Source organism: Mirounga angustirostris, unplaced genomic scaffold, assembly GCF_029215605.1.
Source record: "Mirounga angustirostris isolate CCGP_5_RB_7025 unplaced genomic scaffold, mMirAng1.0.hap1 SCAF_11, whole genome shotgun sequence".
Lineage (NCBI taxonomy): Eukaryota > Metazoa > Chordata > Mammalia > Carnivora > Phocidae > Mirounga > Mirounga angustirostris.
Genome location: NW_026991719.1, coordinates 52,384,058 through 52,410,635, shown reverse-complemented (window position 1 = coordinate 52,410,635; position 26,578 = coordinate 52,384,058). Strand labels below are relative to the sequence as shown.

At 47.8% G+C, this 26,578-nt stretch overlaps 1 protein-coding gene across 8 annotated transcripts; it reads left to right on the top strand.

Moving 5' to 3' along the window:
* The first annotated feature begins 5,313 nt into the window (after positions 1 to 5,313).
* Positions 5,314 to 25,062, top strand: LAS1L (LAS1 like ribosome biogenesis factor). Of its 8 annotated transcripts, none has more exons than XM_045879032.3 (15): positions 5,314 to 5,645; positions 6,377 to 6,502; positions 7,491 to 7,560; positions 8,368 to 8,449; positions 9,275 to 9,559; positions 9,851 to 9,897; positions 10,759 to 10,868; positions 12,637 to 12,722; positions 13,064 to 13,114; positions 13,446 to 13,652; positions 14,004 to 14,151; positions 19,146 to 19,645; positions 22,672 to 22,819; positions 23,305 to 23,507; positions 24,689 to 24,828. In XM_045879032.3, exons 1-14 carry the CDS (start codon positions 5,455 to 5,457, stop codon positions 23,492 to 23,494), a joined length of 2,241 nt encoding a protein of 746 aa, XP_045734988.1. In that variant the 5' UTR covers positions 5,314 to 5,454; the 3' UTR covers positions 23,495 to 23,507; positions 24,689 to 24,828. The 8 variants fall into 8 exon arrangements, with proteins under 8 accessions (XP_045734988.1, XP_054364264.1, XP_064430216.1 ...); XM_045879061.3 differs by having other exon boundaries at positions 5,316 to 5,645; positions 22,669 to 22,819; positions 23,371 to 23,507; XM_045879024.3 differs by having other exon boundaries at positions 5,316 to 5,645; positions 22,669 to 22,819.
* The last annotated feature ends 1,516 nt before the right edge of the window (positions 25,063 to 26,578 follow it).

Below are 26,578 nucleotides of genomic sequence, written 5' to 3'. Positions count from 1 at the left end.
AGTATATGTCCATGAACCCCTTACATGACAGTGATCACCAGCATTTTTCAAAAAATGAAACTAAATAAACTAGAATTGAATTGCATGTAGTAAGGTTAAATACTCTTTCATGAAAACTTTGTTTCAATTACACGTGTTTGTGTGAAATGAGTCATGAAGTAAAATGTGTCTCCTTACAATAGGTCTGGAGCCAGAAATGTTTGAAAGCTACTTCCTTAAAGAAATGTTGATAGACCCCTAAAAGTGATAATTCCCTCTCTTAGCCAGTGTGCACTGCTCCAATCTAACCTTCCATGCTAGTAATAGAGGAGTGTCTGGCTTTGTTAGGAAAGAATACATAATCTGAGAATTAAAATGGAGGTCTTCTTCAGGTAGACTAGGGTTTGAGTGGGAACTTTGAATCTCTAAATTTGTCTGCCATTTCAGCAGAGAGCTGAAAGAAGGCACATTGCTACTGAAGCACAAACCATGGAAGCTAGACACAAATAACAGTGACCTACTGTGAGCACTGTTAGTGTCTAAAACAAATCCCTAAGAAGGCATAGGTTCCCATTTGACAGAGATGCAATCTACTTTATCAGGGGACTAGATAAGATGACCCTTGGGGTGCCCTCCATTGAGAGGATATTATAATTCTAGAGAGGATCCTACAACAGAAGCAGGCAGTTAGCCTGAGAAGTTATTTGGTTATCACCTCTCAACACCTGACCCTGAGGTATTGTTGGACAGAATAATAATTGTGACATAGTGGACAAAGAATATCTTCCATTCTCAAGTGGGTCATCTACTTCTCTGAGGAAATTCTGTCACTTGAGGTCTTTAGAAGCCTGGAGGTTTTAAAAGGGACATTAGCCATCCCCCTCCACCACCATTCCCCCTCATCAGGCCTGAAATTCCTCAGAGCGCCCCAATCCTTAGGATAAAGCACTATCGTCTACATTTAAAATGTAAATTCTCCTTTGGCTCAAAATTTAAGCCTTTCGTATTTGTTTTTCCTACTTATCAAAAAGAGGCTTAGGTTAAAAAGGAATGAGAAACACTGCAACACCACCTCAGTGGGAATTGACATGGTTTATTCAGGAATTCATTTAGCAAACAAGGATTAAGATCAGCTGGAGAAATGGATGTCCCTGATTTTGAAGGTTTCATGGTTTGAAGCTGACCTGTAAACAGGTAAGTCACATCCTATGTCTGAGAGTTGTGGAAAGAACCTAGGCTGAAGCCACACAGACATGGGAGGAAATTACATTCCCTCCTTCTTAATGGTGCCACCTTAGGCCATGCAGCTGAGCTTCAGTTTTCTCATCTGTAAATTAATTAGAACAAAACTAGCTTCACAGAATTAAGGAGATGATTTTATTCAGGTTATAGCCATAGGGAGACTGCTTAAAGAAAAGAAAGGAAAGTTTTATAGAGGCAGGTGAACAAAGGAGTCATCATCAGTCTTATGGGAGCCATGAGAAAGTATGGGTAGGGTCTTATCTCAGAATATGCCAGGACAATGTGGTCCTTTACAATTAGCTGTTTTTTTGGAACTCAAACGGGTGGGGGAGTTTTCTCAACTGTGGCTACATTCTTGGACCCTAGGGCTCAGATAAAGTTCAATGTTGTCAAGCATTTAGCACAGGACCTGGAGCATGGTAGGCATTCAACAAGCATTTCTTTCTTTTCCTTTCTCCGGTAGAAGGATGTAAAAAGTAGTGTGGGGTCCACAGATGGGCCTGACAGATTTACTTTGCTTGGGAAAATTGGATTTGACAAAAGATCCTGAATTTTAAAGGATAAATGGTGTTTTGCCAGAAAGAGGGAAAAAATGAAAGCTTTCTGGATAGGCTAAAATAATAGAGAAGGGCATAAAGGCTTACAAGAGACATATTCAGAGACCAGCTGTAACTTCAATGTGTTACAAAGAATAGTTGGACATGAGGTTGTTTTGAGCCAAATTGTAAAAACCCATGGAAAGCCATTTAATGCTTACTGTTTCAGGAAAACAATCCAAGAATGTATGACTCTATCAAGATGAGGTTCCATTTTATGAGACTGGCTGTGTAAGTGATGGAAGCAGGGAGACCAGTTAGGAGATGATCTAGAGAGGACCAAAGTTTGACCTAGAGCAGTGGCCATGAGGATGTCATGAGAAGACTTATTAAAAAGACAGTAAATAGAATTTACTAGACAGATTATCTAGTTATGGGGAGGGGTAGCATGCAGGTGAGGGAGAAGGTGGAATAGTAGAGGATGATAATGTTAATAACAAATAGACTAATATTTTTAGTGCTTACAATGTGTCCTGCACTGTCCTAAGAGCGCTACACTTATCTCTTTTAATCCACACAGTTCTGTGAGGTAAGTGTTTTTCTCCCCTCCATTTTCAAATGAAGAAAATGAGGCATGAAGAAGTTAAATACCTTGCTGAAGTTTTCACAGATAGTAAGTGGTAAATAAGCCAGAACTCACTCCCAAGCTGTCTGAGTGCAAAGATTGAAGCTTGGATGACTATGTGCATACTGCTGCCATTTACTAGGATCAAAAGATATAGGATGGGGGTCAAATTTATGGTGAAAGTATTTGTTTTGGACAGGTTGATATGAAGTGCAGCAGACAGTTGATTAAATGGATTTTGAGCTCCAGGAAGAGATAGGACCAGAGCCGGAGCCTTGAAGGGTATCAACATATAGATATATGCTCATTAGGGGTCTCAGGATGGCCTTAGATGAATGGGATGTACAAAAGTAGGGGTGGGGATTTAGAAAGAGGGGGATGGTGAAACAAGGGGAAGCAGTAGCTTGAAGACAAATTTGATCAACCTAAAGATTTCATAGGCAATGACTTAGACTGGGAGAGTGCTTGTTTAATTCAAGCCCATTGGTACAGCTGGAGGGGTCCTGCAGCACCACATGCCTAGGGATTTTTAGGATTCTTGAACATGTGACAGGATGGATTCCACAGTACCTGTGGTAGGTTGAAAAAGAAACCCCCCCCCCACCCCCGCTCAGCAAAAGACATCTAATCCCTGGAACCTGTGACTGTTACTTTCTATGGTAAAATAAATAAATAAAATGGAAAAATACTACTTTATGTATAAATAATTTTTTTAAAAAATTTAAAGATTTTATTTATTATTTGAGAGAGAGGGGGAGCGCATAAGAGAGGTGAAGGGCAGAGGGAGAAGTCGACTCCTCATTGAGCAGGGAGCCCGATGCAAGCTCAATCCTGGGACTCCGAGATCATGACCTCAGCCAAAGGCAGATGTCTAACCGACTGATCCACCAAGGTGCCCCTAAATTTAAAATTTTAAATAAATACATTTAAATTTTTAGTTATAAATATAATTACATTAAAGATCTTGAAATGGGGAGATTATCAGGGATTATCCAGATTGGCCCTGAATGTGATCACAAGTAGTAGGAGATCTTATACATACAAAGAAAAGGTGAAGTGAAGACAGAGTAGAGAGGCAATTGAAGATGCTGGCCTGGAAGATTAGAGTGATGTGCCTACAACCCATGAAATTCCAGGAGCCACCAGAAGCTGGAAAAGACTAGAAATGGACTCTCCTTTAGAGCAGCCAAATAATATCAGCCAAATAACACTGATTTCAGACTTTTGACTTCCAGACCTGTGAGATAATAAATTTCTGTTGTTTTAAGCCACAAATTTTGGGGGAATTTGTTACAGCAACCACAAGAAACCACAAGAAACTAATATAGTGTCTCCTCAAAGCTATCACCACTTAACACAATTTTTGACACAGTAACCCCTAATTATCAACAGGTATCAGGCCTCATTTGTCACATATTAGACATGGTGCTCTTGTTATGTACTTTGGTCAAGTTTTCTTGTAACACATGGAATAGGGAGACCTTCAGCTTCATCGGAATGAAAGGGGAAGGATATGGGTCTTTACAGAAGAGCACTATCCAAAATTAGACTCTAAGCCCCCAGAATGTTCACAAATGATTCCTTCAGACCTGGCACCTCCTCTGACTGGATTAGATCTTAGGGAGTCACATAAGCCATCTCCCTGTCTTTGACTGAATGCAGCCAAGATCCTGAAGGTTAAAGGGTATCTAGTTTGGGGCAGATAACTGGCCTACTGGTTGGCATGGCTACTTAGGACAGAGTAACTGTCATTCAAGAATCATGAGAATACTACATCTTAGGGGAAAATGGCTGGAGAAAGAAGCACATATGGAAAATGGATCGGAATTTGTTGCTATAAATTGAAAAGGAGTTACAGAAATGTTGGTAAGATTGCTATCAACAGCAGAGAAAAACAATTATCATATGGCTTCAGTCAGATGTGGAACATAAGGAATAGTGCAGAGGACCTCAGGGGAAGGGAGGGAAAACTGAAGGGGAAGAAATCAGAGAGGGAGACAAACCATGAGAGACTCTGGACTCCGGGAAACAAGTTGAAGGTTACAGAAGAGAGGGGGGTGGGGAGATGGGGTAACCGGGTGATGGGCATTAAGGAGGGCACGTGTTGTGATGAGTGTTGTTCTAAGCAACTAATGAATCACTGAACACTACATCAAAAACTGATATGCTGGCTAAGTGAACATAATAATGAAAAAAAAAAAAAGATTGCTATCAACAGTTCTCTCTCAAGTGTTAAGACTGGAAAATAACTTCTGTGAGAAGGATTGGTATGGAACTCTGAAAAATCTAGCCAATCTGTAAAATCAGAAGCGCTTCAGAAAATTCTCCCCCTGACAACTCCAGAATCCTAAGGAATTATGCAGAAAAACTAAGTATACCCATGTAGATGTTGAAAACAACATAGCAGTGGATTGCTGAAAAAGTAAAATCCTACAATTTACAGATATGGAAGAGAACCTAGAGATCACCCAGTCTAAGCCCCTCATGGTACAGATGTGAAAAACCAGCAGATTTTTCAATCCAACTTTAAATATTTCAATATTTGCTCTGTAGTCTTGCTTCAGTGTCCACAGTGTTTTTCTGGGTCAGGTGCTGATTCATGGCAATGAAAACATAAACGCATTCTCGGTACACAGGACAATCACGATGCCTCCCCTGCCCACCAAAGGGCGCAAAGTGAAATTCCTCCCACAGTTGAGACACATCCTCCTCGGAGTCTGGGTCTGGGACAGACGCACGTAAGCAACCAGGAAATTAGCGGAACCTTGAGGCTGAACACTTGCTGCTCGCACGGTTGCTTTAAGAAAAGAACACTTCCGGCTGGCGAGGCCTTGCCTCTAATTTGTGGTTAGGGTGGCCCCCAGGTCTCGCGTTCCGATTTGCCTCGCTAACTCAGAGAGGCGGGCTTGCGTCCGGGTCACGCTCTCCCATTGGCTACTAGCACCGCGGCCGTTTGGAGTGAAGGTAGCACGTTGAACTGAAAGCTGTTGGGAGTGCTGCGACACAAGGCCTGCAGTCAAGCCCAGTGTCCGGTGGGAATCCGGGCCCCGGCCAGGTGTAGATCACCAAGGGATGGATCGCGTGTGGAGTGCGTGGTGCGGCAAGTGCGTCCAAGAGAAAGGGTCGCCTCCGCTTTGGGCCCAGCGCATCGTGGTTGCCTGGCTCAGTAGGGCCGAGTGGGATCAGGTGACGGTGTATCTGTTTTGTGACGACCATAAATTGCAGCGGTACGCCCTGAACCGCATCACCGTGTGGAGGAGTAGGTAAGGCTGCAGGCTCAGCCCTCCTTCTTCCGTGCTGGTGGCGCCTCTTCCTTGGTAGGGTTCCTCTTAGAAGGCCCTATTCTGCAGTCTTCTAAATGCCTAAGGTCCTTATGAGTGGTTTGGGCGTTGCCCCTTTCCGAAGAGCCTGGGAGAAAGTCACAGCCAAGCTTTTGTACTAATCCCGTGTGCGGAAAGGAAGGGGGTGTGCCACAACCACCCTTTTGTTAAATCTTCGAACCTTCTGTTTTGGGGAAGGTGCTGAAGGTACCAGTGTGGCTGAGCCAGGGCTTAAGGAGTAGGTAGGTTAACAGCCGAGGGTGGATTTCTGAGTCGAATTGGGCTGGGGGGAGGGGGGAGGCGGTGCTTGCTAGCAAAACCGTGTTTGAACGGGGCACCTCAGTCCAGTTGGTAAGATTGAGTTGTGAGCAAAGGATGAAGTCTTCTCTAGCCGAATGAAGGTTTTAGAGTGAAAGAAAGGGGTGTGTTTACACTTAATTGTTGGTTGACTGCTTTGCTGTTAGGTGTCCTTTGTAAACCTTAGCGGGCCTCTCACACACACCCTGCATACAATTGGATCCCAGGGACACTATCTTCCCACTTTGATTTGTGTCTTGTCATGCACTCTTGAGCCAGTTATGTAATTGGAATAATTTACAGCGATCTATGTTCTGAGGTGGAGGGTGGACCAGGGTAAGGGACCTTTATGATGGTGCTGGACTGTGGCTCTTTAGGTTAGGCAACGAACTCCCCCTGGCAGTGGCTTCTACTGCTGACCTGGTACGCTGTAAGCTCATGGATGTAACTGGTGGCTTGGGCCCTGATGAACTTAGACTTCTCTATGGCATGGCGTTGGTCAGGTAAGACCTACATGGGTAAGGGTGGGGGTGGGTTGAGGGATGGGGGGTGGGGGTAGCCACTGGATAAGCAAAGCTTGGCTTTAGGTGCTACCTGAAGCAAAAAGCCCCATGTGTCCCCCATGTGTCCCTCTGTATGGGTCACACCGTGATTGTTTGATTTGACAGCTTTTGGTACCCCCTGTCAACACACATTCCACTTTTTTTCTTTTTCCTGAGAGCCTTCTCTCTTCCATTTTTCTTCTCTTTCTGGAATGTGGGGTGGGGGTGATTTACACCAAGTGATCTCAGTGTATCTCTTCCAGCTTTGATAATTTGATTTTTTTTCCTTCCCCTTTAACTCTTTACCCAGAACTTTTCTGAATGGTATGATGTCCTTGGCCATGACTTAACGTGGATTTTTCAACCCTTCTCCCATCCATACATAGCACCATCATTTCCCCTTTCTGTCCTTGAACACTGAAAGGTTGCTGAGTTGAAGTGGGCACATGGGCTGGGAGTTCCTGATTAACAAAGTGATTTAGAGTGGTTCTAGCTGTTTCATACATATCAGGGAAAAGGCTGCCGCTGAATTTTTCATCTGTCAAAATCTGCTCATCTCATACTGTTTACTTTGTGTGCCTTGAGGTTCTCCCTAGCTCTTCTTACCTTCTCCATCATTTAGGTGGGCTCTCCATATCATTTGATGTAGGTAATTTTTTGTTTTAGCATTTATAACATATGATCTAGCACAGTATATTTTATTATGTCATGATTATTTATTCTAGACTGACCTCTTCAAGGCCAGAGCAGTGTCTTCTTCATCTGTATGGCTTCAGTACAGGGCAGACATCCCTGTGCTGGCTGATACCAATCATAAGAAGAGGACAGAACAGTTAGTGGAAAGGTAGAAATGCAGGGTGTCAGTAACTCAGCAAGGTATTTTGAAGCCGCACTGGTTTGAGTAAAACAGTTCCTTGGGCTATGCCACTTATTTCTTCCCCAACCCCAGGTTTGTGAATCTTATCTCAGAGAGGAAGACAAAGTTTGTCAAGCTCCCTCTCAAGTTCCTGGCTCAGGAGGTATGTATGACAAAATGGCCTTGCTCAATTCTCTCTCCCCAGGAGGGCTCACTAAATGGGGCATGGGGTGATATGGGCACACAGTCAGACTAGCTCATCCCACCACTATCAGCCAAGCCCAGCAAGAACCCCAGAGCCTCCGCCTCCAGCTTGAAAGAAGCAGACTTGCTCCCTTGCTCATGGCTGCTGTCTTCAGTGGCTTGGCCTGTCCAGTTTGTTGGGAGTGGGCCCTTGAAGCTGAGGCACTGGAATGCTCCACTGGGTGAGGGCAGGAAAGAGGTGGCAGTCACAGCACCTGCTTTCTGGGAGCTGACAGTCTGAGGGAGGAGACAAGCTCAGCCGAGCAGCATGAAAATGCCTGACATTCCTGCCCTGAGTGAGTATGTGAGGTGTGTAGAAGCCCAGAGGGCAGGCAGGTTCTCAGCCATCAAGAGAAGCTTCCTGAAAAAGGGTGTGGGAGGGAGGGAGGAAGGATAAAGGGTACCTGGGAATTGGGACTCATAGACAGGGCAGAGGAAGGCTGGAGGTGATTATTAATGCTCATTCACAGGAATCTTTGTTGGAAGAGGGTGGTTGGTGGTTGGAGGAGGTAGCTATCTTTTCTGATTTTTCAGATCACCTCCACAGAGCAGTAAAAAGAATAAGACCTTGTTTCTAATCTTGGCTCTGCCTCTAAATCTGGAACCGCCTCAGGACCTCAATATTTTTATCTGTAAAATGTGGGGAGGCCAAGCTAATTCATCTCTGTGGTCCCTTCCAGCTTTAATATTTTCTAATTTCTGTACTCACCCCATCCCTCACAATCAGGTAAACATTCCGGATTGGATTGTTGAACTTCGCCATGAGTTGACCCACAAGAAAATGCCCCATATAAATGACTGCCGCAGAGGTGAGTCTTCAGGGAGTATACCTATCATAGTTAAGCCCAGGGGCCTGGGCTGGGTGGCACTGTGGGGAGAGGGAGAGGAAGGAGGATCTCTCACTGGTGTCAGAGCCAGAACTAGGTTGAGGTAAGTGAGGCATTTGTCTTGGGCACAAATGTTAAGAGGGTGTCAAAAGCTCAGGAATCAAGATAAGTAACATTTTGATATGGAAAAACCCACAGTGAACAAAATGCCAAAATTTTAAATAAAGGCAGGATTATTAGTGATTTCTCCTTTCGCTTCAGGCTCCAATATAGCTTGGCAGGACACTGTTTTAATCTCTTGGTTACTACATTTTTTGGCATCCCCTTAAATTTCATACCTAAAGAGGTGAATGGGGGGGTAGGCTGAGAGGTATGAGCCATCAAGTGTCATGAACCCAGGAATTCTTTAGACACCCCATCCCAATTGATTCAGCCTAGTCCTTTCATGTTGGGGAAACTGAGATCTAGAAAAGGGAAGAGACTTGGCCAAGGCCATGTAACTAGCTAGTGGGCCTGGGTCCCTATTCTTCACTTGCCAGCTCTGTGTTATTTTTGGCATCCCATCTCTAATACTGGTATTAGTTTCTTCTAGGAAAGGTGCTGGTGAGCAGAAGAAAGCAAAGAACAGAGAGATAACCCAGAGCAAGAGGGGCTACTTCCAGATACTGGAGATTTGTGCCTTCTTGGAGCCAAGCCTCTTCCCTGGGGTCTTCCCATAATGCTTATAAGAGGAGGCTAGGGGCCTGCTAGGAGCTGTTTGCCTGTGGCTACTCCTATGACACTGCCTTCCTTCCTTCCCTCCTTTAGGCTGTTACTTTGTTCTGAATTGGCTCCAGAAGACCTACTGGTGCCGCCAACTGGAGAACAGCCTGAGAGAGACCTGGGAGCTGGAGGAGGATAGGGAAGAGACAGATGAAGAAGACCCAGAGGAAGATAAAAATATTGTTGTTGATGACATCACAGAACAGAGACCAGAGCCTAAGGATAAAGGGAAAGGTGCAGAACTGGATATCAGGGTTGATGGAGACAGTGAAGGCAACAAAGAGGTTGATTCACATTTGAAAAAGGCTCTGAGACATAAAGAGCTATATGGTAGGTGTCCTTGGGTGGGAGGGGGGCATAGAGGGGCCCATGAGTCTGGAAGACTCAGACTTAGGGTTAACACTGGTTATTTCCCTGCCTCAGAATTTCCTCTGGGGTTGTGGTGAGTTTTAGCTTAAAACAGTTACTGTCACAAACCATTTCCCTTGAGCCCTGTGAAGTAGGAGAGGCAAGAATTCTAGTTCCTAATTTACAACTCAAGAAATGAGGTGAGAGGGACTCAGAATCCCATGAGGAGCAAAGGGCTGGGCTGCCCTATCTGTTTCCATATTCTGTTTTCAGAAAGAGCCCGAGAACTGCTGGTATTATACGAAGAGGAGCAGTTTAAGGTAAGAAAGCGCCCTTGACTTTGTGTATTTTCACTTGCCCCAGCCATTTCTTCCCTCTTGCCAGCTTCCTGAGAGAAGTCCTGAGAAGGAATTTGAAAGAAAAGTGGCAGAGCTTGAGGGAGCTTCTCGGAAAGAGAGGGGGGATCTAGGAAGGAGACAAGAGAAGCAGAATCCAGTTGGCTGATCCTCCACACCGATGGAAGAGAGCAGATGATGGAAGTCTGTGGATAATCTGCCCCACTGGGTGGTAGGGAACAACTGGTCATAGGTGGTTGCATAGTCCTGCAATACTGCAGCTGATAAGCAGAGGGCACCCAGGAACTTTCCTAGATCAGGTGAGCTTGAGGGGTGCTCCCTTAGCAGGAAGGGAGGTAGCCTAGAAACCATTCAGCTTAACTCTTCCTTTTCACAGATGAAGAAATAAATTGAAACCACAGATGAGTGAAGGGACTAGCCCCAGGTCACATACGCAATTAGTGATAGAACCAGAATTAGAATCTCAGTCTCCTGATTCCCTTTCTTCCGTAACCCATTGCTTCCCCTCATTCCTGGGCCCAAGGGTCTCTGGCCCAATTCCAACAAAATGCCCTCACTGGACATCTCAGTATTGGAGTATCTGGTGATTGGGAGCCACAGGGAATTCAAGGTGGGGAGGGAGGAGGAAGAAAAGAAAGTCTGGCATTTGAAGGTCAGGATATTTTAAAATGTGGGGCCAGTAGGGGAGTTGTGGGCCCGCCCCTGCATGCCCTGCTTATCCCATGGAGGGAGGTGCTGAGAGGTCCTATGGGAAGGAATCCTTGAAGGGTGGGAGAGGGTTGCTTGGCTGAATCAGGGTTCTGATGGTAACTTCTTTGCTGGCAGGTGCTGGAGAAATTTAGGCATTTACCTCAGGCTGTTAAGGCATGGAACAACCTGTCTCCACCTGTAGAATGCATCCTGGCAGAGCTCAAGGGCATTACATGTGAGAACAGGTGTGTAACTAGGTAATCAGGGGCTGTCTACTCTAGCAGCCTCACAGAACTAGGCTTCCATATCCCAGCTGGTCCACCTCTGCTGTAAGGAAATCTTAAGGATAATCCTGATCCCCTGAGGGGTGATCCAAATTCTGCATGACCCTCTTCCCCTGGCCCTGCCAGCTACCAAGTGGTGATTGCCTACTCTGAATCACTAAAATGGCCAGAGACACGAATGTCTACGGTCATCAGTCCCCTGGCCAACTTTGTTCCTCTCTGTCCAGTGGTATGGAGCGCTCTGGGCAAGTAGGAAAAGCCCTTCATCCTTACCACTTCACTGTCTAGCCTTTGTCCAAGTTTGAGGTAAAAGATATGGGGAGCACTGCTGTTCTTTTGAACTGCAAGTGGGGAGTAGTTGTGTCTTTTGTATGGTCGTGGTTGGGGGAACACAGGAGAAGCTTTCCCAGGGTCTGGCTCTTTGAAAGAGTAAGTCCCTCCCTGCTCAGTGTGGCCATGAGCCTTCTTCCCGCCCCCCACCCTCCAAATAGTGCTCTGTTCAATCTAGTGCAGACAATATCTATCCTTTCCTCTCCTCCCTAGCTCTTGGGTCTTGGTACCTAAATTCAGCTGGAAAGGGCTTTGAGGAACCTTCCGCTAAGAACCTATGGAGGCATTGCTAGACCTTCCAAACTAGGGAGAGGTTGGAAGGAATCTGGGATCGAGTAGAGAGTATTAGGAAGGTCATATAGGTGACGGGGTGGGCCTGGCTGGGAGCCTACAGTGCAGGTTGGGATTGCCCCTTGAGTCTTCTTCATTCCCAGGATACTACTAATTCCAAAACTGTTTTTATCAGTGTCTGCCCATCCTAGGCATCTTCGCAACCTTCAGCAAAGGCCACCTCAGCAGCTGGGATAACTGTCCCTGTACCTCTGTACAGTAGTGTCTGCCCGGTTATGCTGAGCAGGCAGCTGGCTGCTTTAAGTGCTCTTCCTGGATACTGACCTGAGGAGATGGGAGATGGATGAAGGACAACTGTTTCCACCTCAGACCTGGTGGAGGGAGGGATCTAAGCATGAAGGCATGATCTGACAGTGCCTCTGGCCATTGAGATACCTTGGGAGCTCATGTTCCCCCTCTAGGCCTGGTCAGCTAGGGGAGCCTCTCTTGAGGGGAACTGCTAGATCTGGAGAAGACCCGCTGACTGTAATTGGTTTCAGTTTGAGCTACATGGGATGAGGGATTACCCTGATAGCCTATGCTTTCAACCCCTGTAACTTAGACCTGGGTTCTTGGGGTCCCTAGGAATAAGGATTATATTTGCTCCAGCAATTAAGTCCCCAAAGTTTCTGCTTCTAGGATTTGAAAGAGGGTAACTAGGGAGAAGGGGAGGGGTAAGAGACTGGAGGACTGTCAAGCAAAAAGACTGAGTAGTAGCTAAAGTCTAAAAGCCCTTGACCCTGTGATCCTAGGCATTACCTCCTCTGTGGGCCTGGGACCTTTCTCCATCTGTGCTTTCAGGCTTGTTTCAGCCGCTACCACCCTCATTATGGGCCTTAGATCAGCATGTGCTTGGTAAATGCTTGTTCAAAACCCACTGATCCCAGTCTCTGGCCCAGCCTCTGCTTGAGAAGGCTGAGGCCTGAGATCCAATTGTCAGCTGCCTTCGTTTCCCATGCTGCTTTGCTCACTTGAGCCAGAGGCATAAGCTGCCTTGGGAGTGGGTAAGGGAGTAGAAGAGGGTCTTCTGTCTGCTCAGTTGGCTTAATTAAGTGTCCTCTTGCTCCAGGGAGGCTGTGTTGGATGCTTTTCTAGATGATGGCTTTCTCATCCCCACATTTGAGCAGTTGGCAGCTTTGCAGATAGACTATGAAGGTATGATCCTGGGGGCTCACTTCAGTCTTAGAGTACTGTGTTTCCTGGGCAAGAACACCAGGGGTGAGCTGGGTGGCCCAGGACTGGGAGGCAAGGGCTGTTTCCTGCCATTCCGTAGCCTCTGGAAGCCTGTCTCAGCTGAGCAGAACAGGTAGCCCCACTGTTACTCAGTTGCTGGGCTATTCTCAGGTGGCCTGGAATTGGGTGGGCTGGGGTGTGGGGGTGTCTTAATGCCATTATTGTGCTATGTTAATTGTGATTTAGCCACTTTCTAGAAAGCTAGAACAGCAGAACTGGAAGGGCCTTGTGAGGTCATCTAGTTCAACATCCTCATGTTACAGATGGGCAGACTGAGGTCCAGAGAGGGGAAGGTACTGACCCAAAGTTACACAGTGAGTTATTGACAAAGCTGAAGCTAGAACCAGAGCTTTCTTTTTTTTTCTTTTTTTTTTTTTTTTTAATACTTTGTTTTGAGTCCTTTGGTTGTCAGATACTAACTGGTTTCTCTCCTCGCTGTTCTGCTCTTCTCTTTCTGTTCTGTGGTGGCAACTCTGTTGTTGGTGGGCCCCCCCTCCTCCCTCCCTCTCTCTTCCCCTTCCTCCCCACCTTCTGTTCCCCTTTCCTTTACTTCTTTCCTCCCTCTCTTTTTCCCTTTCCTCCATCCTTGTCTCCCATGGGCCCCTGCCTCCCCTTTTCCATCAACCTGTATCCCTCACAAACCAGAAAACGTGGACCTGAATGACATCCTGGTGCCAAAGCCGTTCTCTCAATTCTGGCAGCCTCTGCTCAGGGGCCTGCACTCCCAGGCCTTCACGCAGGCCCTGCTGGAGAGGATGCTCTCCGAGCTGCCAGCCTTGGGGGACAGCGGGATCCGGCCCACCTACATCCTCAGATGGACCATTGAACTGATTGTGGCTAACACCAAGACTGGTGAGGGAGACTAGCCCTAGCCTCAGGGCCTAACACAGCCCAGGCAGGAGCATCTGCCTCTGTCCTCAGCTCTCAGCTGAATAGCACCAGGCAGACATGTCCCTTGTTAAAGATTTAGGCTTGCCCAGGAGGACCCCGCAGCAGCAGTGGACAAATCTACGTTTTCTTTTCTTTTTTCTCTGAGCCAAGTAAACTGGTCTGGGATAAAAGGGCCTAAATGCTTGAGCAAATGGGAGGTATAGAGTGGGGAGTCTGGAGGAGTGGGGAGGGACAGAGCCAATCTTTTAAAGGTACAAGGTTGGGTGGGAGGCTTATTGGTTCCTTTTCCTCAGACCCTCTCTTGTCTCTCAGGACGGAATGCCCGCCGATTTTCTGCAAGCCAGTGGGAAGCGAGAAGGAGCTGGAGGCTGTTCAACTGCTCTGCCTCCCTTGACTGGCCCCGGGTGGTTGAGTCCTGCTTGGGCTCACCTTGCTGGGCCAGCTCCCAACTCCTTCAGCTGTAAGTCCCTTGAATTCCATCTGGTAAGAGGGTGAGGCTCCACAGGCCTCAGGGCCACACAGCCTTAGAGTGGTAGAGTGGTAGAGTTGGGCCTTTGTAAGGACTCTGAGTCCCATTTCCCTCCTACTAACAGATGGGAGAACTGAGTCCAGTATGAGAATGAATGAGACAATTCCCTCCCACCCCCAGAGTGCTTAGCACAGTGGCCTGTACAAAGTAAGTGCACAGTAAATGGTAGCTGCTGTTTATTATTGAACCCAGTCTTCTGACTCTGAGCCCAGTACTATCTCCTTTGTTATCTTCCCAAAGTGTACCTCTCCTAGGTGCTCACCAACCTTTCGTGACTTCCTATTGCCATTCTGATGCAGCCTAGGCTTTTTGTCCTTACATTCAAAAATCTTTCTGATTCTCCCACAACCTATCATGGTAACCATGCCTCCTGTGATTCCCCTTTACCCAGTCTACCCTGGGTGCTGTAGTCAAACTGAATATTGCACTGGTTCCTGTAAATACCTGTGGTTGTCTCCCTTTCCTTTCCTCTGTCATATTCTGACCACTTCCCTCATACTCGTGGAAGCCCTTAGCATGCAATTCTCTTCCTGCTTTCTGGAGCAATATCTGTCTCATTCGAGTGATCCATCTGATACTCTTCACCTCCTCAACTCCAGTGACTTTCATTTTCCACTACACTCTGCAACCCATTTCCATCACTCAGAGCTGCTCCACCTCTGAAACCTGACATCCCAGCATCCCACTCAGTGACCATAACCTCTTGTCCTTCCATTTCTCACCCTTGCATCCCATGATGTTAGCTCTTTGCCTGCATCCAGACCTCCATCCCTCCATTTCCCATCTCCCTTAACTTTGCTTCCCCTCCGTCCTGTCTGTGGTTGATCACTTCAACCGCTCACTGTCAGGACCCTCAGCTCTGCCCCTCCTTTGGCGTTTCTGACTTGCAAACCCCTTAGCTGGGATTGATCCTCCCCACTCTGCTTCCCCCACTCCTTAGCCCGGGTAGCTGAGCTCTGCTGGAGAAAACCACATAGCACTGCGGATTGCTGGCACTACAGAGGTACGATTTTTAATCTCAGGCCAGGCCTCAGTTCTGCTTGTCTGGACTTTTTACTTGTTTTCTGCCCACTTTGTCTCCTGTTCCCTGACTTTTCTAAGCCCTTACCACTCACCTCAAGCCCCTCCCCCTCTCCCATTTCACCCTAGCTTTCTCGAGCATCCCGCAGGGCCCCCTCGACCTGAGGTCCAGCCCTCGTGAACTGATCTGCGGCAGCACTCAGCCATCTCGCCAGTCTCAGGATGAGGTGGCCTTGCCCCACCTCAAAGCCTGCTCCTCCACCTGTGCTCTGGAGCCACCTCAGCTGGGGTGGCTCACTGGGGCCTCAACCCTGCCTCTCACTTGCTCTGCTGACTCTTGTTCTTCAACTTAGGAATGTGCCTCAGTTTTCTTTTTCATCTTAAAACAACAATAACAAGCAAAATCTCCTTTGACCCTGCATCCCTGTGTTGGGTAATCAGCAGCATATCAATCCTCTCCCCACCGCCACCACCATCAAAACATCTCAAAAGAGTAGTCTACACTCAACAACCTTGATTTCCTCACTACCCTCTTATTCCTCAACCTACTGCAGTTTGGCATTTACCCCCAAAACTGTTTGACCTCCTAAGTACCCAATCCAGTGAGCCCTTGTCCGTTGCTGTGTCTGCTGCATTAATGGCTCTTTACCACTCTCTCCTTGAAATGCCTGTGCTTTTTTCCCAGTTCCTATAAAGTGGCAAGTCCCAAATCTCTTTATCTATCCCAGGCCTCTCCCCTAAGATTTAGCCTCCTATATTTGACTGTATGTCAGACATCTCCCTGTGGATGGCCCACAGATACTTTACTGTGACCAAAAGAGAATTGGTCATCTTATTCTCAACCCCAGTCCCAAAGTGATCTTCCTCTTTTGCTCCCTATCTCAGTTGGTGGTATCACTATCTATGCTGTTATGTTGACTCAAGCATTTCCCAAATCTGAGATTTTGTGTTGCCATGTCTACTTCCCATAGTGTCTCCTCCCTCTATCAGACTTTTAAGCTTTTCAAAGGTAAGGGCTCTATGTTAGCCATCTGTGCTCTAAACCACCACACAAATCCAGGCCCTAAACAGACCTCAGTAAACGTTGTTGAACTAAATAAAGTATATTCTGCTATCTCATGGCCAGCAGTGCTCTCTTTGGTGGGAGCTAAATTTGTGCTTGGGGACTGAATGAAGTGGGAGTCTGGATACCAAGACCCTCTTAGTCCCCTGATCCCTTCAGAGTCAGAAAGTCATTCTTGAACCCTGATGGCATTTGGAGCATGGTAGTAGTTTATAAGGGGAAAAAAAATCAGCTTTGTAGAGAAAGTAAGCCAGGGCAAGACCTCCAGCAGATGGAACTGAACCAAACAGCCAAATTCTCCAGATGTGTATGCTCTAGACTAGAAGTGATACAGATGGGTGGGAAACTGGGAGGAGAACCAAAAAAACTTGGAGGGGTCAGGAAAGCATGACAGGACATTTGAGCGACTCCAGGAGAATAAACGAAGTTTCAAAGTCTAGAAAGACCATGGTATGTGAATGTAATGGGGGGAGGGAGTGAAAAGAGCAGCATGGAGAGGTTTGGATAGGTGGCCTTCAAGGTACTTTCCAATCCTAAGTGCCTGCAGAGTGGAAGCTGCTGGTCTTGGAGAAGTCTGCACCACAGAGATCTTCTCCCAATCCAAGCATACCAGAGGGATGCGACACATACCAGCAGTAACAGCGGCTTACTTGGGTACGACTCCTTGTGCACAGATACTGCTTTGCCCAGATAATCAGTGAATCTAGAGTCCTACTCACCCCCGTTACACAGATTGAGACACAGGATCATCCTAGGTATTATGCTGTAAGTCAGTGGCAGTCTGCAAGTCAGAGCTAGAGGCAGCATCCCAGATACCCTGTCCTTACTCCTGTGCTCTTTCTATAATGTTCCATTAGATTGCATGATTGTGAAAAACATGTATTATTAGGCACATAAAGAACCTGGCTTTGTTTTCTCCAGAAGAAAAAATAAAAGATACCACTGGCAGTTAATTCTCTCAGGCATGGTGCTGTGCTTTTTGTAGAAGTAATTTTATTTGACACAGCAGTCTTTGGAGGTAGAAGTATTCTATCCTTATTTGATAAGAAAGACATTGAAGCGCCAAGGAGTGAAGTGATTTATCCAAAAGTCACAGTTTGTTGCTGGTGGGACAGGGATTTGGGCCCAGGTTTTTTGAGTCCAAAGTCCACATTCTTCCCACAACCTGACCTATGACCAGACAAACCCGAGGAGAGATGCATTTTACGATTCGTATCACCCCTATACCTCAGTGGTCACACTAGACAGCTTGAGATCGCGGGTGCGTAATAATAAACAGTGGTGATACAGCATCTTGCCACTATCAAGTGCCTGGGAATATTTATTATTAATCATATTAATGGACCACAGTGAGAGGGAAGAGCTTCTCTCTGGCTTTTCCTCCAAAAAGCTTGGAAACTTTTCAAGAGCTTCCCCCAGCCAGCCAATACCAATTCAATTTGAGCCAGTGTCCTCTTGGAATATGAAATTAGCCCTGCAGAAGGGGCCTCCCAATAGAGTCACTAGCTCCCAGCCCTACCCCCGGTGACCAGAGACCATATGTGGCCAGACAGCCTGCTGAGCATATGGCAACCTCCATGAATGACTCACAGTTCAGTTCACAACTCAATACACCTAGAAGGAAACTATTGGTCCACTCCACCCATGCCTCTAGCAGTGACCAGATGCCTGGTTTTATATGAGGCTCTGCAAAGGGTGTACAGCCTCTTCCTCCCTAGGAGCTCTCCTTCCTATTGGCTCTGTGTCTGTTGCTGGTTTTGCTGTTAGCGCCGTCCTTTGCATGCACACTGTCATCATCTTTAATTCCCCTCTTCCTAACCCCTACCATCCGGTCATCAAGTCCTGCTCTCTGTCTTTCACAGCTTCTCTCCCCCTCATCTCCACTGTCAGTGTCCTAGGTCAACCCTCACAGGCTCCCTGGTCTCCCTGCCTCCAGGCTGCCCCATCCAGGCCACCTTCCACATGGGCACCATGGCGATCTTCAGAAATGCAGCCATCACCTGTGCTTAGAGTCGTCAGATGACCTCCTCTGCCCAACGCACACACTTAACCTTTGCAGCCTTCTCTTCCTCCCACAGCTCCCCAGCACAGCCCTTCCCCTGGAGCCAGGCTACTCCCACTACCTGTACACAGTATACTGTGCTCACTCTTGTCTCTGCACAAAGCCTTCCCTTGATCTCTCCTGCCCTCCTTGTACTCTGCCTCTCCCCAGCTCCTGTAGTGCCCAAGGTCCACAGGGCTCATCTGGCTTCCCTCCCACATCTTGCTTTGTCTTGTCAACTGCTGTTTTTTTTTTTTTTTCCTTTTCCTCCATTCAGGCTGGGCTATAATTGCTCCTGGAAAGGGATCACATTTTGTGTTCCATGCAGAAGAAGCCCAACACACTTCCAGGCATATCTTTGGAGCTTGACAAATTGCTCAGCTAGGCCAGGGGAAGAGAGGGGTCTGCCATTCTCATGTCCAGTCCTGTTGGCCTGTTGGCTAGTTTGTGTATTTACATAGCATTTAGTATAGACGAATAGCTATCATTTATTGCATGCCCACTCGCTATATGCCAGGCACTGTGCCAGGCATTCTTTCTGAGCTATCTTACTCTTCCCAACAACCCTATATATAAGTCAGGTGCCATTATTATCCTTATTTTACTGAGAATGGAAGTGAGCCACAGAGATGAATCACAGAGCTTGTTCAGGGGCCCTGGTCCCATTTCTGTTTGCTCTTCTGCACTGCCTTTCAGAGGCAGGTCTGGAAACTCAGAGACCAAGTTCAAACCATGGAGTATTGGGGTATGAAGTGAGTTGAGATTTTGAATCTTTCTTACCCCATCCTTCCCTTTGCTCAGTGTCTTCAAAGCCATGGGACAGGTCCTTCCAGACGAGGAGCAGGAGAGACTGCTGCGCATCTGTTCCATTTATACCCAGACTGGAGAGAACAGCCTAGTACAGGAGGGCTCAGAGGCCTCCCCCATTGGGAAGTCTCCTTACACACTGGACAGCCTGTATTGGAGCCTCAAACCAGCTGGTTCCTTTGGAATTGAAGGAGAACCCCAGCAGCAGGAGGAGCAGGGTAGCCTTAATGATCTCAAGAAAGATGAAAAGGAGGAGAAAGATCTGGACGGTCAGGTGGAGGAGGAAGAGGAAAATGATGACCAGAAGTGGGAGGAGGAAGAGGAAGATGAAGATGATGAAGATGAGGAGGAGGAGCAGGAGGAGGAGGAGGAGGAAGACAGAATGGAGGTGGGGCCTTTCTCTACTGGGGAGGAGTCTCCCACTGCTGAGAATGCCAGGCTCCTGGCCCAGAAAAGAGGAGCTTTGCAGGGCTCTCCATGGCAAGTTAGCTCTGGTAAGAAGCCTGATACCCACTTTCCATCACACCAATCTTCCCTCTCCGGCTGGTTCTTGAGGCTTCCCTCCACCCTAGAGAAGAGATGGAAAGTAACAGAAGGTGGCCAGTGTGAGGCAAGCCTGGGAGGCAACCTGATGTGTAGATGACACCTGGCTTTCCTCCCCTTTGAGACAGAGTGTGTAAGCTTCAGGGCCCTAACAACTGTCCTGCTACTGGCTGCTTCATGCAGAGTGCCCCACGGGGAATGGTGTAGGTGTGGGCGCCGAGCAGCAAAATACAGAGGAGAAAGCAAGAGGTGGGTGGATATATGTGATTCTGCGTGTGTTTTCTTGCATGCAGTGATCAGGAGCAGGGAGACAAATAATAATGCTTTCTATGTATATGTGAATGTGTATGTATACATGGAGGCTGGGTGGTGATGAGACAGGATTTTGCTGTGTATATGAGAAAGGGGGAAACCAGGGGTATTAAGTTAGAGGAAGTAAAGGGAGATCAGAAGAGTGAAAATTAAGGAGTGGTGTGGTTTTTAGGTGAGTATGCAAGTTAGTGAGACAAAGTCTGAGGGGGGAAGAGAAGATGAGGTGATAGGAAAGTGGGGGTACACAAATCTCCTGAGGGATGTGTTTTGAGTGCCTCTGTTTACATTAGGGAACAGGAACCTTAAGGCAGGGAGATACTGAAGGAATGAACAGTTTGGTGTATGTCTACACACTGGAGGCAGGGGTAGATGTAGGGCACAGCCAGTATGATGAAACCTGAAAGAGGGAAGGAAAACAGCTGGGATTGGGTATGGTGTAGGGTGGGCCTGGTAGGGAACAATAGAGAGAGAGAGGGAAGGTAGCAAAGGAACTTAGGGGGAAAGGTAGAACCTTTGCCCTTGTGTGGACATGTGTGTGGAAGGGCTGGGGCATAAAGGCACTGAGTGCCAGGTGTGAGGGAGCACCTTTTATGTCTGTGTGTGGTCCTGTACGTGCTCGACATAACCAAAGCCTGGTGGCAGAGAAGTCTCTTAGGGCAAGGAGGGCTATGTTTGGGGTCTTTGTAAATATGGAATGGGAGGGGCATTGACATAGGCAGAATTGTATGTGTGTGTGAGAGAGTAGGGGCTGTGAAAGCAGTCATTGTGGAGTGGACACTGTGCATCTGTGCATAGATGCACACAGGGTCATGTTAGGTTTTTGGAAGAAGAGGCAGAGTCACTGAGACCTTGGGAGCCAGGAGGTATCTCTGAGGAGGAGAAGTAACAACAATAAGAGGTGGGGGTATATGGAAAAGTGTGAGAACAGGCAGTGAGACAGCCATCCAGAAGTAGCCCATGTGTGTCTCTGTTGTCACTGAGGGACATGTACACAGATGTCAGTCCAGAGAGGCAGGGGCTATGATGTAGACAGGGTTGGGAATGTTAGTGATGGTGGGGGGAGGATGGTCAGGTCAGTGACAGACATGGGGGATGTGGTCCCTGTGTGTGAAGGTATCTTTATAGGGCAACACAGGGCATTAAGACAGGCACAAGTTCTTCCTATAAAAGAGTCGGGGTGGGTGGTTCTATGGGTAACATGAAAAGCTAGTCCAGGGACTTTCCAGAATGCCAGGGGCATTATGACAAGGAGAATTTTTTGGGTACCAGGGAGATGGAGAAGGCCAGAAACTGGATCTACTTGGAGAAGCTCATGAAAGCTTCACTTGAAAACATTGGATGCACTGGTATAAGGATGGGAATGAGGGTTTACTATAATACTATGTAGAGGATGTTTAAGGGGTTGGACAGACAGGGTGGGAATGCCTGATACAGTTCATTCTAAAGTGGAATATCTGTGGGGGGCACGGGTGGGAGCGTAGTTTATGAAAGTGGAAAGGCTAGGATATTAGAGTCTTTTCTTCTCTCCCTTTTTTCATTGCTTCTTCTGCGTGGGCATATGCATGTACAGGGACAGTAAGATTTCCCATACATTCTTGTATGCCTATGAATGAGAGGTATAGGAGGCAGGGAGTGAAACTGGGAACATTCATTGAATGGTGGGTTCAGTCTGTGTGTTTATGTGTATATATTTAGGTGGCAGTGGGAAGTGGGTTATGCAGTAAGATGGTCCTTCCCTAGATAAGGGATGTTCTTTGTGTTTACATCTGGGGGCAATAAGACCTTGCAGGGGGAGTATAATATCTCTGAGAGAGAGTCCACCCTGAGGTGGTATGTGCGTGCGTGTGTGTGTATACCTCTCAAGGCAAGGCCACTAAGAAATGATGTGGCATTCAAACACGTTGGGAGTGGGGGTTGTGTGTAGACGTGCAGGAAATCTAGGTCATTCAGATACTCTGAGGTATCTGGGTTTGGGGATGAGGTGTGGGAATTCTGGGGCATCCAAACTCTCCAGGATATATGTGTGTGCAGAAATAGCAGAGCAGGTGAAAGGCTGAGGCAGTGATACGGCCAGGTCTGAAGAAGGTGTCCTTGTCTGTATTTATGTTGAGGACATGTCTGGGGGAGTGGGAGAAGAGCAGAGAGGAACAGATACGTTTGTAGTTGTGTGCATGGCATGTGTGGACCTGGGAGTGGGTTGTGGTGGCAAGTGTGGGTGTGTGTGAACACATGGAAGGGAAGGAGGGCAATAAAGAGTGAATAAGGGAGTATGGAAGGGGTGGAGAGTGTGAAGAGAGGAGCTCATGAGAAATGATGCAGACAGGAATGAGGCTGGACTTGCACAGAAATCCCATGCTGAGCAGGCTAATTGAGGTGGGCAGGTAGACGTTGTAAGTAGGCCTGTATACCAGCTTGATGTAAACACAAAGAACATCCCTTATCTAGAGAAGGACCATCTTACTGCATAACCCACTTCCCACTGCCACCTAAATATATACACATAAACACACAGACTGAACCCACCATTCAATGAATGTTCCCAGTTTCACTCCCTGCCTCCTATACCTCTCATTCATAGGCATACAAGAATGTATGGGAAATCTTACTGTCCCTGTACAACTAGCTAATCAGCCCACTCTTGCCTCATCCCTTTGCTCCACAGAAGATATACGATGGGATACCTTCCCCTTAGGCCTAATGCCAGGTCAGACTGAGGACCCAGCAGAGCTTATGCTGGAGAATTATGACACCATGTATCTTTTGGACCAGCCTGTGCTAGAGCAGCGGCTGGAACCCCCAACATGCAAGATTGGGTGAGTGCCATTGGCAGCAGGATTTCTTACCCCTTTCTCCGCCTCCTGCAGGAGGGAGGGAGGGAGGGAGGGAGGATGGGTGGGGGAGGTAGCTTCCCCTAGTCAGGGCCTAAATGAGTAATGTGTAAGCTCCGGTCCCTGGCTGGGCCCTTGCCAGGACTCCCAGTCCCTAGTTGTGGGGGTGGGCATTGAGGTAGCCACACAGATCTGACTTGGCACCCGTCTCAGACTGCATCCAGTTTGTGTGTATGTGAGAGAGAGACAAAGACAGAGTGTGTATGTATATGTGCACACACATTTTGGGAGGAGAGAGTTCCATAGCTTTCCTCAGATTCTCTAAAGGGTCCACCACTCCCAAAAGGTCAAGAATCCTTGCTGTAATCCAACTTCCTCATGTTCCTAAGGAGAAAACTGAGGCCCAGAAAGGGGATGGGATTTGTCCAAAGGTGCACAGAGTAATCAGTAGGCCTCCCCGCACTGTCCAGGCATCTTGGTAGCAAGGCCTGTGCAGGGCTCCATTCTCTCCCTCGAAACTCGCCTCTGGATCACAGGCGTGGGAGCCCTTGGGTCATCAGGGAGCCAGGAACCAAGCAGCCCTTGCTGAGGGGCTCTGCTGGTAACACAAAGGAGCCCGTCCAGAGGGCCTGTACATTCCGGAATGCGGGGCCATTGTGACCGGGAGAATCCTGTGAGTACCAGAGAGACCTCTGTGGGCCCCTGAAACGGAGAGTGTATCCCTGTGCTGCCTGCCCACTCCCTGGGAGATGAGCCCCTCTTCCTCTGGACTTTCAGGGAGAGAGAGAGAGAACCCAGGGGGCCCCAACAGCAGGTCAGGGGGCAGCAGGCCCTTGGAGAGGAGACGAGACAGCTGGGGAAACCAGGTGGTCTGTAGTTGGGAGTGGGGCCCATATGTCTAAGAGACCTCCTCTCCCCTTGGGTAAGAGGATGGCTTGATGAGCATCAGGGTATCAAGTGTGGGCAGGTGGAGCTGTTAATTCCAGAAGGAAGCTGATTCGGTCCAGTTCCCACACCCCCTGCAGTAGGGAGGCTTCCTCTGCTGGAATAGGCATGCCCATCCCTGCTCCTTGTCTCAGCTCCACCCCTGACTTGGCTGTGTGGCCGGGAGCAAGTCCCTTTTCATCTCTGGGCCTCAGTTCCCTTGTCTGTAAGATGGTGGGTGATGGGAGGGAATGGGACTAGATCATCTCTAAGGGTTTTTTCAGCTGCAGTAGTGTAACCATGGATCTGCCTGAGGGGGAGGATGATGGCTTTGCTCTCAGCTGTCACCCTCATCTACCTGGAAGGACGTGCAGGAAGCAGGGGAAGCAAGAGTGTTCTGAGCAGCGCCAGGGAGGGGAAGGGCAGTCCTCTCTCTAGAGCAACCTTGCAATCCTGCGATGGGATCTGGGCCTGGTCCAGTAGCCCAGTCCTGGCCTTGGACCCCTTAACCAGCTGTTGGGGGTGGGAGGGATCCAGCCAGGGTCCTCTGGGACCCCAACATCTAGGGCCTTAGAGAAAAAGACCTGTTAAGGTGGCCACTCTCAATATCTTCCTGGGGTGGGGTGGTACGGGCCTTCCCTCCTGCCTCAACCCAAGTAGTTCTGCTTTAATCTGGTTTTATACTAGGGCTCTGAATAAAGTTTCATTCGAAAAATTGTGCTCCTTCCCTCCCCCTGTCAATTGAGGGTAAGGCAGAACTAGCCCTGGGGCCCATCTGAAGGAGTTTCTTAGATTTCCTCCATAGTCTTGGTAAAACCAGGCAGGAGGGTGGGCCCTTTCCATAGACACACATCAATCAAGCACCCTTAACCCTTCCAGAGCCTAAAGCTGCCTCTTTCCCTGACTGACCCCTCTCGCCTCTCTCCACAGCACCCTTGGCTTGAGCTGTGGCGTGGGCAGTGACAACTGCAGCAACAGTAGTAACAGCAGCAGCAACTTGGAGGGCCTTCTCTGGAACCAGGGCCAGATGCATGGACTCAAAACTGGCTTGCAGCTCTTCTGATGCCCACTCTGGTGCAAAGGGTTTATCCAGCCCTGCAGGGGCAACAGCCCATTCCCTGCCCCTGTTGCCCCCGCTGCCCCCGCTGCTCCCGCCCCCGCCAGTGCACCTGATGCTCCATGAAACAACCTGGGAGACAGCCCACTTCAGCCGTATCAGCTCAGCTTTCTGCCACAATGGAATTTTGAATATGTTCTGGGTTTTTTAAATTTTGTTTTGAAAAACAATAAACAGGCAACTGTTAGTTTTGGTGTTTGTAAGATAAGGCGGTGTGTGCTGGGGCAAACCAGTGTAGTTCTCGCTCTTTTCTGGGGGACCCGGAGAAGGCATGATCATAACAGGACTTTAAGCAGAAGCTTGGTTCTTTGGCCCCTTAGGCCCACTGCTCCTAATTCTTTTGACCACCAAGCCCCACTCATACTTTCTTCCTGATTTGAACCATTTTCACTCCTCTCAGCTGTAGAATGGGGCCAACTCACTGGGAAGCATCAGGCTCCAGAAGAGAGGTATTGCTATAGAACCCAGCCAGCATCAGGGGAATCTGCTCAGAACCTCCCTGACAGTGGGAAGACCCAGGCCTTCCTGATGTTACCTAGCAGGCTTTTGGCTCATTTCCTTGCTTATCCTCACTGGGCACTAAACAGCAATTGAAAAAAAAGAGAAACCTTTGTTCTTTTTCCACTCCTTTGGCCTAGAAAAGAGAGTGGACTTTATTGTGATAGGCTCCGAAGCTAGAGAAATATCTGATGGACTGATCAAGAGCTCCTACTCTGTGGTCACCCAATTCCGTCAGACACTCAAGAGTGCCTACTCTGCCAGCTCGGAGCTGCCAAGAGACAGGGATGAATAAATTATGTTCCTCGCAGCCCTCTGCCAGGTGAGAAAAGACAAAAGTCGCCAATCATAACCTGAAGCTCTGCAGAGGGAGTTCTAAGGGAGCTCTGCTGTGCCACAAGTTCTTTGTTTTTCTCAGGGTTGTATTTTCAGTGTGGAGGTTGAGGTCAAGTCTGGCTACAGTATTACCCATCCTCTGGGGAGAGTGATAGCTGAGCAAGAGAGTGGGCATCTCTGTAGGGCCAAGTTGGCCCCAGACAAGGAGAAGCAAAGGACAGAACTAGGCAGCATTCCAGACAAGAAGCTGACCCAAGGAGTGGGTGAGCTAAGGAATGAAGAAAGGAAGGAGAGGGCTTATGCTATGAAAATGGCAAGGAGAAATTTAGTGGAAATGTCGTGTCTGACCCTGTCAAAGGTTAACTTGAGGCTGGACCTCTAGGAAGTCCCCAACACTTCTTAAAGGATATCCTAAGTATCTTTGTGGGTATGTGTGTATGATCATTTTTCTAGAGCTGGCCCACAGATCTAAACAGACTATCAAAGGGATCCATCAGTCCAACAGCCCAACAGGGTTAAGATTTCCTTTCTTGTGTGGACCCAAACTATAGGCATGGGCAGAACAGTCTCTTGGACTGGTTAATGCAGTCAGTTTCCCTCCAAATCTTCCCACCCCTGCCACAGTGGGAAATGCTGTCTTTTCAGCATCCTGGAATGTCAGAGTTGAAGGAGCCCTCAAAGAGCATATAGGCTACGTATAGTCAAGAGATTGGCAAATGTACTCTGAGAGGTAGCTCAGCACCTGATCCATGTGGAGATGGGTGCTGGAAACTCTTGGTTCCCCTCCACCACTTATCTGGAGCAGCCTGGATTTTATATATTGTGTATGTATTTTAAGTTTTTTATTTTTATTATTTATTATTTTTTAT